General features: G+C 54.3%; 1 protein-coding gene across 6 annotated transcripts in view; it reads right to left on the bottom strand.

Annotated features, from left to right (window-relative positions):
- Positions 1–16,181, bottom strand: part of LOC140402389 (guanine nucleotide-binding protein G(I)/G(S)/G(O) subunit gamma-8-like) — a 385,252-nt gene that overhangs the window by 267,959 nt on the left and 101,112 nt on the right. The window contains exons 3-4 of one of the 6 annotated variants that reach the window (XM_072490130.1): positions 5,748–5,912; positions 1,432–3,771 (exon numbers count right to left, since the gene is read on the bottom strand). The exons of 3 other annotated variants lie outside the window; for them this stretch is intronic. In XM_072490130.1, coding sequence (XP_072346231.1) covers positions 1,916–3,771; positions 5,748–5,912 — 2,021 coding nt within the window. In that variant the 3' untranslated portion in view covers positions 1,432–1,915. Of the gene's footprint in view, positions 1–1,431; positions 3,772–5,747; positions 5,913–16,181 lie in introns of those variants that run through there. 2 more of the 6 variants (XM_072490132.1, XM_072490131.1) reach the window with 2 other exon arrangements.

Below are 16,181 nucleotides of genomic sequence, written 5' to 3'. Positions count from 1 at the left end.
CGTTGAGGTAGCCAATTGTTGGGGGAATCAAGATAACCTGAACACCGTCCCCATCGTGTGACTGTCCCTCGGCAATAATGACTCAAGGGATTTGCCCCCTACCCTGGCCCTTCAGTTCCGATTTTGTAAAAAGCAGGGCAAAGACAGCAGCGACAACTTGCAACCGTTCAGGGTCTTTAATGGAGGAAGACACGGCCAAGATGTTCCACAGGAGGGTAAATCAGACAAAAAGTGTCACTGAGCCAGCGAGGAAGGATTTTGTTGAGATGACGAAAGCTTGGACAGAGAAGCAAGTCTTCACGAGCGTCTTAAAGGAGGGACAAAGTGAAGAGTTTGTTGTTGGGGGGGGGGGGGGGTGGTAAATCCCAGAGAGCTCGGGACCCAGGCAGCCGAAGGCATGGCCATCAATGGTAGAGTGGTGAGAATGGAGATCGCTCGAGAGGCCTGAGGACCGGAGGAGCGCAGAGATCCGGGGGGGGGGGGGGGGGGGGGGGTTAGGGGGCTGGAGGAGGTCACAGAGGTGGGAGGCAGGTGATGGAGCGATTTGAAGACTTAATGTGAGAATGTTAAGTTTGAGGTGTTGCTGGATCAGGAGCCATTGTTGGATTGGTGGGTCTGGTGGTGGTGGAAACCTACAGGATACTGCGAGGCCTGGATAGAGTGGACGTGGGGGAAGATGTTTCCATGAGTAGGAGAGATGAGAATCCGAGGGCACAGCCTCAGACTGAAGGGGCGTTCCACTAAAACTGAGGTGAGGGTGAATTTCTTCAGCCAGAGGCTGGTGAATCTGTGGTGAATCATTGCCGCCGAAGGCTGTGGAGGCCAAATCACTGAGTGTCTTTAAAATAGAGATAGATAGGTTCCTGATTGATAAGGGGATCAGGGGTTATGGGGAGAAGGCAGGAGAATGGGGACGAGAAAATATCAGCCATGATTGAATGGCGGAGCAGACTCGATGGGCCGAGTGGCCTAATTCTGCTCCTATGTCTGATGGTCTCATGGGTGAAGGGGCATCAGAGAGGAGATGGAGTAGATTTTGATTGGGAATGGCGGAGAGGCGCAAGGTACTAAGGCTCATCACCCACGCTCGGCCCTTGACTGCAGAAGCCTGCTACCAGCTGTCAGAGCAAACACTTTCTGTGGTAACAGAGTTAAATAAATCGCAGTCCGCCAGCACGGCATAAAATTAATACACACCCCACCTATTGACACAATCAGTGAGCCTGGATAAACCATTAAAAAAAGTTCCATCTCAATTCGCCAACAAATTGCAACCGCCCTCCGGAACGCTGCCATCTTGAAGTGATTCACTCGGAAGCTGAGTCTCTTGCCCCACGAAAAGTGCATCGACTCACCAACGAGGAGCAAAATGGCTGACACGGCGCGGGCCCGGCAAGGGGTGGGGGGGGGGGGGGGTGGGGGTGGGGGGGGGGGGGGTGGCACAGCTCGCGCCTCCAAGTCAGAAGGTGGTGTGTGGGTTCAAGTCCCAGCTCTGGAGTCTCGCCTCCTGTCGTTTAGGCCCATAATCCCCAGTGCGGCACCGAGGGAGCACCGTACTCTCGGAGGTGATGTCAAACTGAGGTCTCCTCCCCCCCCCGCCACACACTCCTCCTCGGCCCCTGTCTGCAATCTCGGGCGGATGTAAAAGGTCCCACGGCCGCCATTTTGAAAGGAAGGGCATTAGGAATTCCCTCTGACCAGCATCATATCAGGGAAAGAAAAAAAAAACAGATGGCTTTGCCATTTATCTCTGGGATCTTGCTGTGCGCACATCCGCTGCCGCATCTGCCTGCGTTTTCAACAGCGAAGTACACTTCAAAAAGGATAGAGGATGCTGGCTGCAGTGTGTTTCCAGGTTGTCCTGAGGAGTGAGAGCGCTAAACATAAAAATGCCAGTTCGTTATTCCTCTCTTCATCAGACGGTGGTCATCACCTTCAGGGAGCCCGTACGGAAACGGAGGATCTTCTTCTTTAGCGCGTGGGAAGCTTTGATCTTAACAAAGACTTTTGGCTGCCCCGCGTCGCGCCCGGCGGTCTGTGGGGCCACCTGCTGGGGCCAAACCAGGCCTCCGCCCTCCTCGTCCGTGTCACTGGAGCAGGTGCTGAAACCAGGTGACTCCACCTCGCTCAGGCTCGACTCGCTGTCGCCAAAACAGTTGGCGGCGTAAACGGCGCCTGCTGACCCCCCCTCCTCCCCCGGAGGCACGGCGCCGGGCTCGTGGCACTGGGCCGGGTACTCCGAGTCACTGCCCGGGTGCCCCGGGGCCCCAGGGGCCTTCTGGTACCTCTTGACCCGGCGCTGCCCCTCGGCAGGTGGGTAGGGGTCAGAGGTCGCCGTCGCCTCCTCCCGGGAAATCTCCGCTGTCGACTTCCAGCGCCGGTAGCTGCCACTGGCGTGGCGCTTTGCTCGCAGCGGCCTGGCTGCCATGGCCTCATCCCGCTCCACCGTGTTGTACTTGATGCAGGTAACGCCCGGCCTGTTGAGCAGGCTGTTCTCAGACTGCGAGCGGCAGGTTTTCTTGTGCCGGGGGGAAGGTTTCCGCCCGCTCCTCTTGGCGAGCTCGGCTTCCTCGCTAAAGCGGCACTTCTTGTTGGAGGCCTTGCCCTTCTCCCGAAAGCCCGGGGGACCCCCCTCGGGTGACATGTCCACAGAGCGACCTTTGCTCAGCAACACACCCTTGGCTTTGCCGCTCTGGTTGGCAGTGTGGGCTTTGTACGGCTGCTGGGCCGGGATGTACTGTGCATTGACCATCTGATACCCGGTGTCTTCTGTGCTGTGCGGGGGTGAACTTTTATCTCTAACCTCTGACCCGAGCCGCTGGTCAAAAGGCGGTGGATGGGCCTCAACGGACTCAGACCGAGCAGACAGGAAGGCCTGAGGCCTGTCATCCAACTCGTACACGTTTTGGTAATAACTCTCCTGAGGCGAATTCCTCATGGCTGGGTGATAATTCAACTCATGATACTCGAGTGAGGTCGGCCTCATGGGTGGGGTGTTGGCCATCAGCCTGACTGGTTTCCTCAGGCTCTGCTGGGAACACTGGGCCTCCTCGATGCTCTTCTGCTGCTGGAGAGCAGCAAGGAAGCTCTCGGCTGTTTGGCAGGCCGGAAGATTCTTCTTGACCGACAGCTGATCCCTGCTCGCACTCCACTGGGGCCTGTACTTGGGAGATGGGAGACTCCCTTCAAAGCTGTGAGAGCTCGAGATGTTTCTACGCTCGGATGAGGGGTGGCTTGGCTCGCAATTGACACTTGGAGGGCTGGGCGCCTCCATGCTCCTCTGGCACATGCTGTTCTGCCTCATCAGACCTTTTATGGGCTCCATGCTGAGACTAGTCCTTGGCTTGTTCGATCGAATCGGGTATACCCTTTTGTGAACAAGGCCTGCGATGTAATTCTCCAACCTCTTCGATTGCCCAACCTCCAGCCCTTGGGGTAGGTCGCCCTGGGAGCCAAAAAATATCTCGCCGTCGACGCCCATCTTGTACCCCCGCAGGTAAGAGTTGGGTGACATGGGCTTCTCTTCACTGTTTGCCCGCAGGGCTTGGCGAAGCAGCGGGCTCTGGACGGCCATGGCGTGGAGCGGGCTTGGGTATGGGAAAAGGTCCAGGCCATCGCGGGTGATTAGGTCACACTGGTACTTTGGCTGAATGTCCATCAGGGCCTCCAGCGAGTCCGAACGGGTCACGGAAAAGGAGCGGGGGACGGAGGAGACGTAATCGCTGTCGGCATAGCTCAGGCTCTCCTCTCGGTCCAGGTGCAGCGGCTCCGCTAAAACATCAACGGAGAGTCAGTGTTAGAAACCATATCCCCAACAGACAGTTCAACATTCCCAGGACAGGTACAGCATGGGGTCAGATACAGAGTAAAGCTCCCTCTACACTGTCCCCATCAAACACTCCCAGGACAGGTGCAGGACGGGGTTAGATACAGAGTAAAGCTCCCTCTGCACTGTCCCCATCAAACACTCCCAGGACAGGTACAGCACGGGGTTAGATACAGAGTAAAGCTCCCTCTACATTGTCCCCATCAAACACTCCCAGGACAGGTACAGCACGGGGTTAAATACAGAGTAAAGCTCCCTCTACACTGTCCACAGCAAACACTCCCAGGACAGGTACAGCACGGGGTTAGATACAGAGTAAAGCTCCCTCTACACCTTTCCCATCAAACACTCCCAGGACAGGTACAGCGCGGGGTTAGATACAGAGTAAATCTCCCTCTACACTGTCCCCATCAAACACTCCCAGGACTGGTGCAGCACAGGGTTAGATACAGAGTAAAGCTCCCTCTACACTGTCCCCACCAAACACTCCCAGGACAGGTGCAGCACAGGGTTAGGTACAGAGTAATGCTCCCTCTACACTGTCCCCATCAAACAGTCCCGGGACAGGTGCAGCACGGGGTTAGGTACAGAGTAAAGCTCCCTCTACACTGTCCCCATCAAACACTCCCAGGAAAGGTACAGCACGAGGTTAGATACCCTCTACACTGTCCCCATCAAACAATCCCAGGACAGGTGCAGCACGGGGTTAGATATAGAGTAAAGCTCCCTCTACACTGTCCCCATCAAACACTCCCAGGACAGGTACAGCACGGGGTTAGATACAGAGTAAAGCTCCCTCTACACCTTTCCCATCAAACACTCCCAGGACAGGCAGAGCACGGGGTTAGATACAGAGTAAAGTTTCGGCGTGTGTTTAACATCAAGAGGAACTGTTACACTGTGGGCAGGGATGTACATGCATTTTCTGTTACGAAGCCAGAAGGCGTGCACATTGCAGAGTGAGTGTTAGGGTATGAGTCAAATTATTCTGCATCTTCTACAAGTTCCATCTGTTCGAGCCATGCCTCTGCCGGATTCGATCTCCAGGGAGGGCTTTTTTGAGTATGTAGATTGAGGAACGCAGGGAGGGCTTTCTTGGGGGCACCTGGATTAAGGGACAGGGGACCCAGGCAGGCAGAAGGAGTTAAGTGACAGATCAACCACAATCTGATTGAATGATGGATCAGGTTGGATGGGCTGAATGGCCACCTCCTGTTGCCATGCCTGACCCCGGGTCAGGGTTCACAGCCCCTGACCTCTACTGGATGTCTCCACTGGGAAATATCTATGTGCAGACGCCGGGCGGTCAGCTTCCAAAACCCGGAGACAGGCATTGTCCAGGGTGGCAGACGGGTGTAATGTCGGGGGTGAAAAGGGAGGACATTTCCGTGTGAAGGGGGAATTAAAATGAGCAGCCACACCCTATTCCACTGAACAAGCGATTCCCGGAGCGGGGTTGAAGAAAATCAGCAAAAGGGACCGAGTGAGATGAGGAGAATCTTAATTTCTGTATCCGGAATGTTCTGTCCGTGAAGGGGAGGGCTGGAGGCCGACGCGACATTGAAAGAGAGAACTGGATGAGGATGTGAAAAGCAAAGATTTACAGGACAACGGAGGAAAGCCTCCATAGAGCTAGTATATCTATGAAGGGCCAAATAGTCGCCTCGGGTGCTTCTGCAAAGTTGGGGGGCTTTGGGTTGGTACTGATGGCGAGTGATTGAACGGAGCTCTCGACACATCACTTCTGGAAGGTTCCACGGTCCCAGCGGGAGGAGCCCCCACTGCCATTCCCCTCCTCCACCCCCGCCCCCCCTGCCATTCCCCTCCTCCACCCCCGCCCCCCCTGCCATTCCCCTCCTCCACCCCCGCCCCAACGCCCCCCTCCCCTCTTACCGAATATTGGCCACCCGGTGCCACCTACCTAAAGATTTGGGCCGTTCATTTGCATAATTAATACGGGCGTCGGCCAAGCCAATCCGCGGATAGTTGCACGCGGCAGACTGAAAGTTGGAAAAGCATTCAGCAAAGATGGAGGCCGAGGAGTCGGACAGCGCTGGGGACGGACCCTCACTGAATTCATAGAAGCCTGCAGAGGGCACAGGAGGGGGAGGAGGAGGGGAAGGGAGGGGGGTAGGGATGGGACGGAGAGAGATACAGGAAGGAAAAGGGGTGGGGTGGGGGGGGTGTAGAAAACAAAATCAGAAGATTAGGGTGTGGCTCAAACATTCATCCTTTCCCCACAGGTGACCCTGTGGCGAGGGACGGGTATCCAGAGAGTCGACTGCAATTATACAAAATAAACAGCTGGTAGCCGCTAATGAACAAGGAAACCCGTCCAACCCTGGACGGTGTCTGCCGAGAGCGTAGTCAGCTGCACAAAGCAGTGTTGCTCCAGTGGTGGGGACGGGTCTGTCACTGTATAACACTGGGGTACAGTACTGGTGGGGATGGGTCTGTCACTGTATAACACTGGGGTACAGTACTGGTGGGGACGGTTCTGTCACTGTATAACACTGGGGTACAGTCCTGGTGGGGACGGGTCTGTCACTGTATAACACTGGGGTACAGTACTGGTGGGGACGGGTCTGTCACTGTATAACACTGGGGTACAGTACTGGTGGGGACGGGTCTGTCACTGTATAACACTGGGGTACAGTACTGGTGGGGACGGGTCTGTCACTGTATAACACTGGGGTACAGTACTGGTGGGGACGGGTCTGTCACTGTGTAACACTGGGGTACAGTACTGGTGGGGACGGGGCTGTCACTGTATAACACTGGGGTACAGTACTGGTGGGGACGGGTCTGTCACTGTATAACACTGGGGTACAGTACTGGTGGGGACGGTCTGTCACTGTATAACACTGGGGTACAGTACTGGTGGGGACGGTCTGTCACTATAACACTGGGGTACAGTACTGGTGGGGACGGTCTGTCACTGTATAACACTGGGGTACAGTACTGGTGGGGACGGGGCTGTCACTGTATAACACTGGGGTACAGTACTGGTGGGGATGGGTCTGTCACTGTATAACACTGGGGTACAGTACTGGTGGGGACGGGGCTGTCACTGTATAACACTGGGGTACAGTACTGGTGGGGATGGGTCTGTCACTGTATAACACTGGGGTACAGTACTGGTGGGGACGGGGCTGTCACTGTATAACACTGGGGTACAGTACTGGTGGGGATGGGTCTGTCACTGTATAGCACTGGGGTACAGTACTGGTGGGGATGGGTCTGTCACTGTATAACACTGGGGCACAGTACTCGTGGGGACGGGACTGTCACTGTATAACACTGGGATACAGTACTGGTGGGGACGGGTCTGTCACTGTATAACACTGGGGGAAAGTACTGGTGGGGACGGGTCTGTCACTGTATAACACTGGGGTACAGTACTGGTGGGGACTGTCTGTCACTGTATAACACTGAGGTACAGTACTGGTGGGGAAGGGTCTGTCACTGTATAACACTGGGGTACAGTATTGGTGGGGAAGGGTCTGTCACTGTATAACACTGGGATACAGTGCTGGTGGGGACGGGTCTGTCACTGTATAACACTGGGGTACAGTACTGGTGGGGACGGGTCTGTCACTGTATAACACTGGGGTACAGTACTGGTGGGGACATGTCTGTCACTGTATAACACTGGGGTACAGTACTGGTGGGGACGGGTCTGTCACTGTATAACACTGGGGTACAGTACTGGTGGGGACGGGTTGGTCACTGTATAACACTGGGGTACAGTACTGGTGGGGACGGTCTGTCACTGTATAACACTGGGGCACAGTACAGGTGGGGGCAGGTCTGTCACTGTATAACACTGGGGTACAGTACTGGTGGGGAAGGGTCTGTCACTGTATAACACTGGGGTACAGTACTGGTGGGGAAGGGTCTGTCACTGTATAACACTGGGATACAGTACTGGTGGGGACGGTCTGTCACTGTATAACACTGGGGCACAGTACTGGTGGGGGCAGGTCTGTCACTGTATAACACTGGGGTACAGTACTGGTGGGGACGGGTCTGTCACTGTATAACACTGGGGTACAGTACTGGTGGGGATGGGTCTGTCACTGTATAACACTGGGGTACAGTACTGGTGGGGACGGCCAATGAAGGCAAGCATGCCGTATGCCTTCTTGACTACCTTCTCCACCTGTGTTGCCCCTTTCAATGACCTGTGTACCTGTACTCCTAGATCTCTTTGACTTTCAATACTCTTGAGGGTTCTACCATTCACTGTATATTCCCTGCCTGCATTAGACCTTCCAAAATGCATTACCTCACATTTGTCCGGATTAAACTCCATCTGCCATCTCTCTGCCCAAGTCTCCAAAAAATCTAAATCCTGCTGTATCCTCCGACAGTCCTCATCGCTATCCGCAATTCCACCAACCTTTGTGTAGTCTGCAAACTTACTAATCAGACCAGTTACATTTTCCGCCAAATCATTTATATATACTACAAAGAGCAAAGGTCCCAGCACTGATCCCTGTGGAACACCACTGGTCACAGCCCTCCAATGAGAAAAACATCCTTCCATTGCTACTCTCTGCCTTCTATGGCCTAGCCAGTTCTGTATCCACCTTGCCAGCTCACACCTGATCCCGTGTGACTTCACCTTTTGTACTAGTCTACCATGAGGGACCTTGTCAAAGGCCTTACTGAAGTCCATATAGACAACATCCACTGCCCTACCACTGGTGGGGATGCGGCCAGACACTGGTGGGGATGGGTCTGTCACTGTATAACACTGGGATACAGTACTGGTGGGGATGGTCTGTCAATGTATAACACTGGGGTACAGTATTGGTGGGGAAGGGTCTGTCACTGTATAACACTGGGGTACAGTACTGGTGGGGATGGGTCTGTCACTGTATAACACTGGGGTACAGTACTGGTGGGGATGGGTCTGTCACTGTATAACACTGGGGTACAGTACTGGTGGGGATGGGTCTGTCACTGTATAACACTGGGGTACAGTACTGGTGGGGACGGGTCTGTCACTGTATAACACTGGGGTACAGTACTGGTGGAGACGGGTCTGTCACTGTATAACACTGGGTACAGTACTGGTGGGGACGGGTCTGTCACAGTATAACACTGGGAGACAGTACTGGTGGAGACGGGTCTGTCACTGTATAACACTGGGGTACAGTACTGATGGGGATGGGTCTGTCACTGTATAACACTGGGATACAATACTGCTGGGGACGAGTCTGTCACTGTATAACACTGGGGTACAGTACTGGTGGGGACGGGTCTGTCACTGTATAACACTGGGGTACAGTACTGGTGGGGACGGGTCTGTCACTGTATAACACTGGGGTACAGTACTGGTGGGGTCGGGTCTGTCACTGTATAACACTGGGGTACAGTACTGATGGGGATGGGTCTGTCACTGTATAACACTGGGATACAGTACTGGTGGGGACGGGTCTGTCACTGTATAACACTGGGGTACAGTACTGGTGGGGACGGTCTGTCACTGTATAACACTGGGGCACAGTACTGTGGGGACGGGTCTGTCACTGTATAACACAGGGGTACAGTACTGGTGGGGTCGGGTCTGTCACTGTATAACACTGGGGTACAGTACTGATGGGGATGGGTCTGTCACTGTATAACACTGGGATACAATACTGGTGGGGACGAGTCTGTCACTGTATAACACTGGGGTACAGTACTGGTGGGGACGGGTCTGTCACTGTATAACACTGGGGTACAGTACTGGTGGGGACGGGTCTGTCACTGTATATCACTGGGGTACAGTACTGGTGGGGACGGTCTGTCACTGTATAACACTGGGGTGCAGTACTGGTGGGGACGGTCTGTCACTGTATAACACTGGGGCACAGTACTGGTGGGGACGGGTCTGTCACTGTATAACACTGGGGTACAGTACTGGTGGGGACGGGTCTGTCACTATAACACTGAGGTACAGTACTGGTGGGGACGGGTCTGTCACTGTATAACACTGGGGTACAGTACTGGTGGGGACGGGTCTGTCACTGTATAACACTGGGGTACAGTACTGGTGGGGATGGGTCTGTCACTGTATAACACTGGGGTACAGTACTGGTGGGGACGGGCCTGTCACTGTATAACACTGGGGTACAGTACTGGTGGGGTCGGGTCTGTCACTGTATAACACTGGGGTACAGTACTGATGGGGATGGGTCTGTCACTGTATAACACTGGGGTACAGTACTGGTGGGGTCGGGTCTGTCACTGTATAACACTGGGGTACAGTACTGGTGGGGACGGGTCTGTCACTGTATAACACTGGGGGAAAGTACTGGTGGGGACGGGTCAGTCACTGTATAACACTGGGGTACAGTACTGGTGGGGATGGGTCTGTCACTGTATAACACGGATACAGTACTGGTGGGGACGGGTCTGTCACTGTATAACACTGGGGTACAGTACTGGTGGGGACGGGTCTGTCACTGTATAACACTGGGGTACAGTACAGGTGTGGACGGGTCTGTCACTGTATAACACTGGGGGAAAGTACTGGTGGGGACGGGTCTGTCACTGTATAACACTGGGGTACAGTACTGGTGGGGACGAGTCTGTCACTGTATAACACTGGGGGAAAGTACTGGTGGGGACGGGTCTGTCACTGTGTAACACAGGGGTACAGTACTGGTGGGGACGGGTCTGTCACTGTATAACACTGGGGTACAGTACTGGTGGGGACGGGTCTGTCACTGTATAACACTGGGGGAAAGTACTGGTGGGGACGGGTCTGTCACTGTATAACACTGGGGTACAGTACTGGTGGGGATGGGTCTGTCACTGTATAACACTGGGGGAAAGTACTGGTGGGGACGGGTCTGTCACTGTGTAACACTGGGGTACAGTACTGGTGGGGACGGGTCTGTCACTGTATAACACTGGGGTACAGTACAGGTGTGGACGGGTCTGTCACTGTATAACACTGGGGTACAGTACTGGTGGGGACGGGTCTGTCACTGTATAACACTGGGGTACAGTACTGGTGGGGATGGGTCTGTCACTGTATAACACTGGGGTATAGTACTGGCGGGGATGGGTCTGTCACTGTATAACACGGATACAGTACTGGTGGGGACGGGTCTGTCGCTGTATAACACTGGGGTACAGTACTGGTGGGGATGGGTCTGTCACTGTATAACACTGGGGTACAGTACTGGTGGGGATGGGTCTGTCGCTGTATAACACTGGGGTACAGTACTGGTGGGGTCGGGTCTGTCACTGTATAACACTGGGGTACAGTACTGGTGGGGACGGGTCTGTCACTGTATAACACTGGGGTACAGTACTGGTGGGGACGGGTCTGTCACTGTATAACACGGATACAGTACTGGTGGGGACGGGTCTGTCACTGTATAACACTGGGGTACAGTACAGGTGGGGACGGGTCTGTCACTGTATAACACTGGGGTACAGTACTGGTGCGGACGGTCTGTCACTGTATAACACTGGGGGAAAGTACTGGTGGGGACGAGTCTGTCACTGTATAACACTGGGGTACAGTACTGGTGGGGATGGGTCTTTCACTATAACACTGAGGTACAGTACTGGTGGGGACGGTCTGTCACTGTGTAACACTGGGGTACAGTACTGGTGGGGATGGGTCTGTCACTATAACACTGAGGTACAGTACTGGTGGGGACGGGTCTGTCACTGTATAACACTGGGGCACAGTACTGGTGGGGACGGGTCTGTCACTGTATAACACTGGGGTACAGTACTGATGGGGATGGGTCTGTCACTGTATAACACTGGGGTACAGTACTTGTGGGGTCGGGTCTGTCACTGTATAACACTGGGGTACAGTACTGGTGGGGACGGGTCTGTCACTGTATAACACTGGGGGAAAGTACTGGTGGGGACGGGTCTGTCACTGTATAACACTGGGGTACAGTACTGGTGGGGATGGGTCTGTCACTGTATAACACGGATACAGTACTGGTGGGGACGGGTCTGTCACTGTATAACACTGGGGTACAGTACTGGTGGGGACGGGTCTGTCACTGTATAACACTGGGGTACAGTACAGGTGTGGACGGGTCTGTCACTGTATAACACTGGGGGAAAGTACTGGTGGGGACGGGTCTGTCACTGTATAACACTGGGGTACAGTACTGGTGGGGACGGGTCTGTCACTTTATAACACTGGGGGAAAGTACTGGTGGGGACGGGTCTGTCACTGTATAACACGGATACAGTACTGGTGGGGACGGGTCTGTCACTGTATAACACTGGGGTACAGTACAGGTGGGGACGGGTCTGTCACTGTATAACACTGGGGTACAGTACTGGTGCGGACGGTCTGTCACTGTATAACACTGGGGGAAAGTACTGGTGGGGACGAGTCTGTCACTGTATAACACTGGGGTACAGTACTGGTGGGGATGGGTCTTTCACTATAACACTGAGGTACAGTACTGGTGGGGACGGTCTGTCACTGTGTAACACTGGGGTACAGTACTGGTGGGGATGGGTCTGTCACTATAACACTGAGGTACAGTACTGGTGGGGACGGGTCTGTCACTGTATAACACTGGGGCACAGTACTGGTGGGGACGGGTCTGTCACTGTATAACACTGGGGTACAGTACTGATGGGGATGGGTCTGTCACTGTATAACACTGGGGTACAGTACTTGTGGGGTCGGGTCTGTCACTGTATAACACTGGGGTACAGTACTGGTGGGGACGGGTCTGTCACTGTATAACACTGGGGGAAAGTACTGGTGGGGACGGGTCTGTCACTGTATAACACTGGGGTACAGTACTGGTGGGGATGGGTCTGTCACTGTATAACACGGATACAGTACTGGTGGGGACGGGTCTGTCACTGTATAACACTGGGGTACAGTACTGGTGGGGACGGGTCTGTCACTGTATAACACTGGGGTACAGTACAGGTGTGGACGGGTCTGTCACTGTATAACACTGGGGGAAAGTACTGGTGGGGACGGGTCTGTCACTGTATAACACTGGGGTACAGTACTGGTGGGGACGGGTCTGTCACTTTATAACACTGGGGGAAAGTACTGGTGGGGACGGGTCTGTCACTGTGTAACACTGGGGTACAGTACTGGTGGGGACGGGTCTGTCACTGTATAACACTGGGGTACAGTACTGGTGGGGACGGGTCTGTCACTGTATAACACTGGGGGAAAGTACTGGTGGGGACGGGTCTGTCACTGTATAACACTGGGGTACAGTACTGGTGGGGACGGGTCTGTCACTGTATAACACTGGGGGAAAGTACTGGTGGGGACGGGTCTGTCACTGTGTAACACTGGGGTACAGTACTGGTGGGGACGGGTCTGTCACTGTATAACACTGGGGTACAGTACAGGTGTGGACGGGTCTGTCACTGTATAACACTGGGGTACAGTACTGGTGGGGACGGGTCTGTCACTGTATAACACTGGGGTACAGTACTGGTGGGGATGGGTCTGTCACTGTATAACACTGGGGTACAGTACTGGTGGGGATGGGTCTGTCACTGTATAACACGGATACAGTACTGGTGGGGACGGGTCTGTCGCTGTATAACACTGGGGTACAGTACTGGTGCGGACTGTCTGTCACTGTATAACACTGGGGTACAGTACTGGTGGGGATGGGTCTGTCACTGTATAACACTGGGGTACAGTGCTGGTGGGGATGGGTCTGTCACTGTATAACACGGATACAGTACTGGTGGGGATGGGTCTGTCACTGTATAACACGGATACAGTACTGGTGGGGATGGGTCTGTCGCTGTATAACACTGGGGTACAGTACTGGTGGGGTCGGGTCTGTCACTGTATAACACTGGGGTACAGTACTGGTGGGGACGGGTCTGTCACTGTATAACACTGGGGTACAGTACTGGTGGGGACGGTCTATCACTGTATAACACTGGGGCACAGTACTGGTGGGGACGGGTCTGTCACTGTATAACACTGGGGTACAGTACTGGTGGGGATGGGTCTGTCACTGTATAACACTGGGGTACAGTACTGGTGGGGATGGGTCTGTCACTGTATAACACTGGGGTACAATACTGGTGGGGACGGTCTGTCACTGTATAACACTGGGGTACAGTACTGGTGGGGATGGGTCTGTCACTGTATAACACTGGGGTACAATACTGGTGGGGACGGTCTGTCACTGTATAACACTGGGGTACAGTACTGGTGGGGATGGGTCTGCCACTGTATAACACTGGGGTACAGTACTGGTGGGGACGGGTCTGTCACTGTATAACACTGGGGCACAGTACTGGTGGGGACGGGTCTGTCACTGTATAACACTGGGGTACAGTACAGGTGGGGACGGGTCTGTCGCTGTATAACACTGGGGTACAGTACTGGTGGGGACGGGTCTGTCGCTGTATAACACAGGGGTACAGTACTGGTGGGGACGGGTCTGTCACTGTATAACACTGGGGCACAGTACTGGTGGGGATGGGTCTGTCACTGTATAACACTGGGGTACAATACTGGTGGGGACGGTCTGTCACTGTATAACACTGGGGTACAGTACTGGTGGGGATGGGTCTGCCACTGTATAACACTGGGGTACAGTACTGGTGGGGACGGGTCTGTCACTGTATAACACTGGGGCACAGTACTGGTGGGGACGGGTCTGTCACTGTATAACACTGGGGTACAGTACAGGTGGGGACGGGTCTGTCGCTGTATAACACTGGGGTACAGTACTGGTGGGGACGGGTCTGTCGCTGTATAACACAGGGGTACAGTACTGGTGGGGACGGGTCTGTCACTGTATAACACTGGGGCACAGTACTGGTGGGGACGGGTCTGTCGCTGTATAACACTGGGGTACAATACTGGTGGGGACGTGTCTGTCACTGTATAACACTGGGGTACAGTACTGGTGGGGACGGGTCTGTCGCTGTATAACACTGGGGTACAGTACTGGTCGGGATGGGTCTGTCACTGTATAACACTGGGGTACAGTACTGGTGGGGACGGGTCTGTCACTGTATAACACTGAGGTACAGTACTGGTGGGGACGGGTCTGTCACTGTATAACACTGGGGTACACTACTGGTGGGGACGGTCTGTCACTGTATAACACTGGGGGAAAGTACTGGTGGGGACGGGTCTGTCACTGAATAACACTGGGATACAGTACTGGTGGGGATGGTCTGTCACTGTATAACACTGGGGTACAGTACTGGTGGGGACGGGTCTGTCACTATAACACTGGGGTACAATACTGGTGGGGACGGTCTGTCACTGTATAACACTGGGGTACAGTACTGGTGGGGATGGGTCTGCCACTGTATAACACTGGGGTACAGTACTGGTGGGGACGGGTCTGTCACTGTATAACACTGGGGCACAGTACTGGTGGGGACGGGTCTGTCACTGTATAACACTGGGGTACAGTACAGGTGGGGACGGGTCTGTCGCTGTATAACACTGGGGTACAGTACTGGTGGGGACGGGTCTGTCGCTGTATAACACAGGGGTACAGTACTGGTGGGGACGGGTCTGTCACTGTATAACACTGGGGCACAGTACTGGTGGGGATGGGTCTGTCACTGTATAACACTGGGGTACAATACTGGTGGGGACGGTCTGTCACTGTATAACACTGGGGTACAGTACTGGTGGGGATGGGTCTGCCACTGTATAACACTGGGGTACAGTACTGGTGGGGACGGGTCTGTCACTGTATAACACTGGGGCACAGTACTGGTGGGGACGGGTCTGTCACTGTATAACACTGGGGTACAGTACAGGTGGGGACGGGTCTGTCGCTGTATAACACTGGGGTACAGTACTGGTGGGGACGGGTCTGTCGCTGTATAACACAGGGGTACAGTACTGGTGGGGACGGGTCTGTCACTGTATAACACTGGGGCACAGTACTGGTGGGGACGGGTCTGTCGCTGTATAACACTGGGGTACAATACTGGTGGGGACGTGTCTGTCACTGTATAACACTGGGGTACAGTACTGGTGGGGACGGGTCTGTCGCTGTATAACACTGGGGTACAGTACTGGTCGGGATGGGTCTGTCACTGTATAACACTGGGGTACAGTACTGGTGGGGACGGGTCTGTCACTGTATAACACTGAGGTACAGTACTGGTGGGGACGGGTCTGTCACTGTATAACACTGGGGTACACTACTGGTGGGGACGGTCTGTCACTGTATAACACTGGGGGAAAGTACTGGTGGGGACGGGTCTGTCACTGAATAACACTGGGATACAGTACTGGTGGGGATGGTCTGTCACTGTATAACACTGGGGTACAGTACTGGTGGGGACGGGTCTGTCACTATAACACTGGGGTACAGTACTGATGGGGATGGGACTGTCACTG

Source organism: Scyliorhinus torazame, chromosome 25 (genome assembly GCF_047496885.1).
Source record: "Scyliorhinus torazame isolate Kashiwa2021f chromosome 25, sScyTor2.1, whole genome shotgun sequence".
Classification (NCBI taxonomy): Eukaryota; Metazoa; Chordata; class Chondrichthyes; order Carcharhiniformes; family Scyliorhinidae; genus Scyliorhinus; species Scyliorhinus torazame.
The sequence above is the reverse complement of the archived record's forward strand: the minus strand, read 5'-3'. Positions and strand labels throughout refer to the sequence as shown.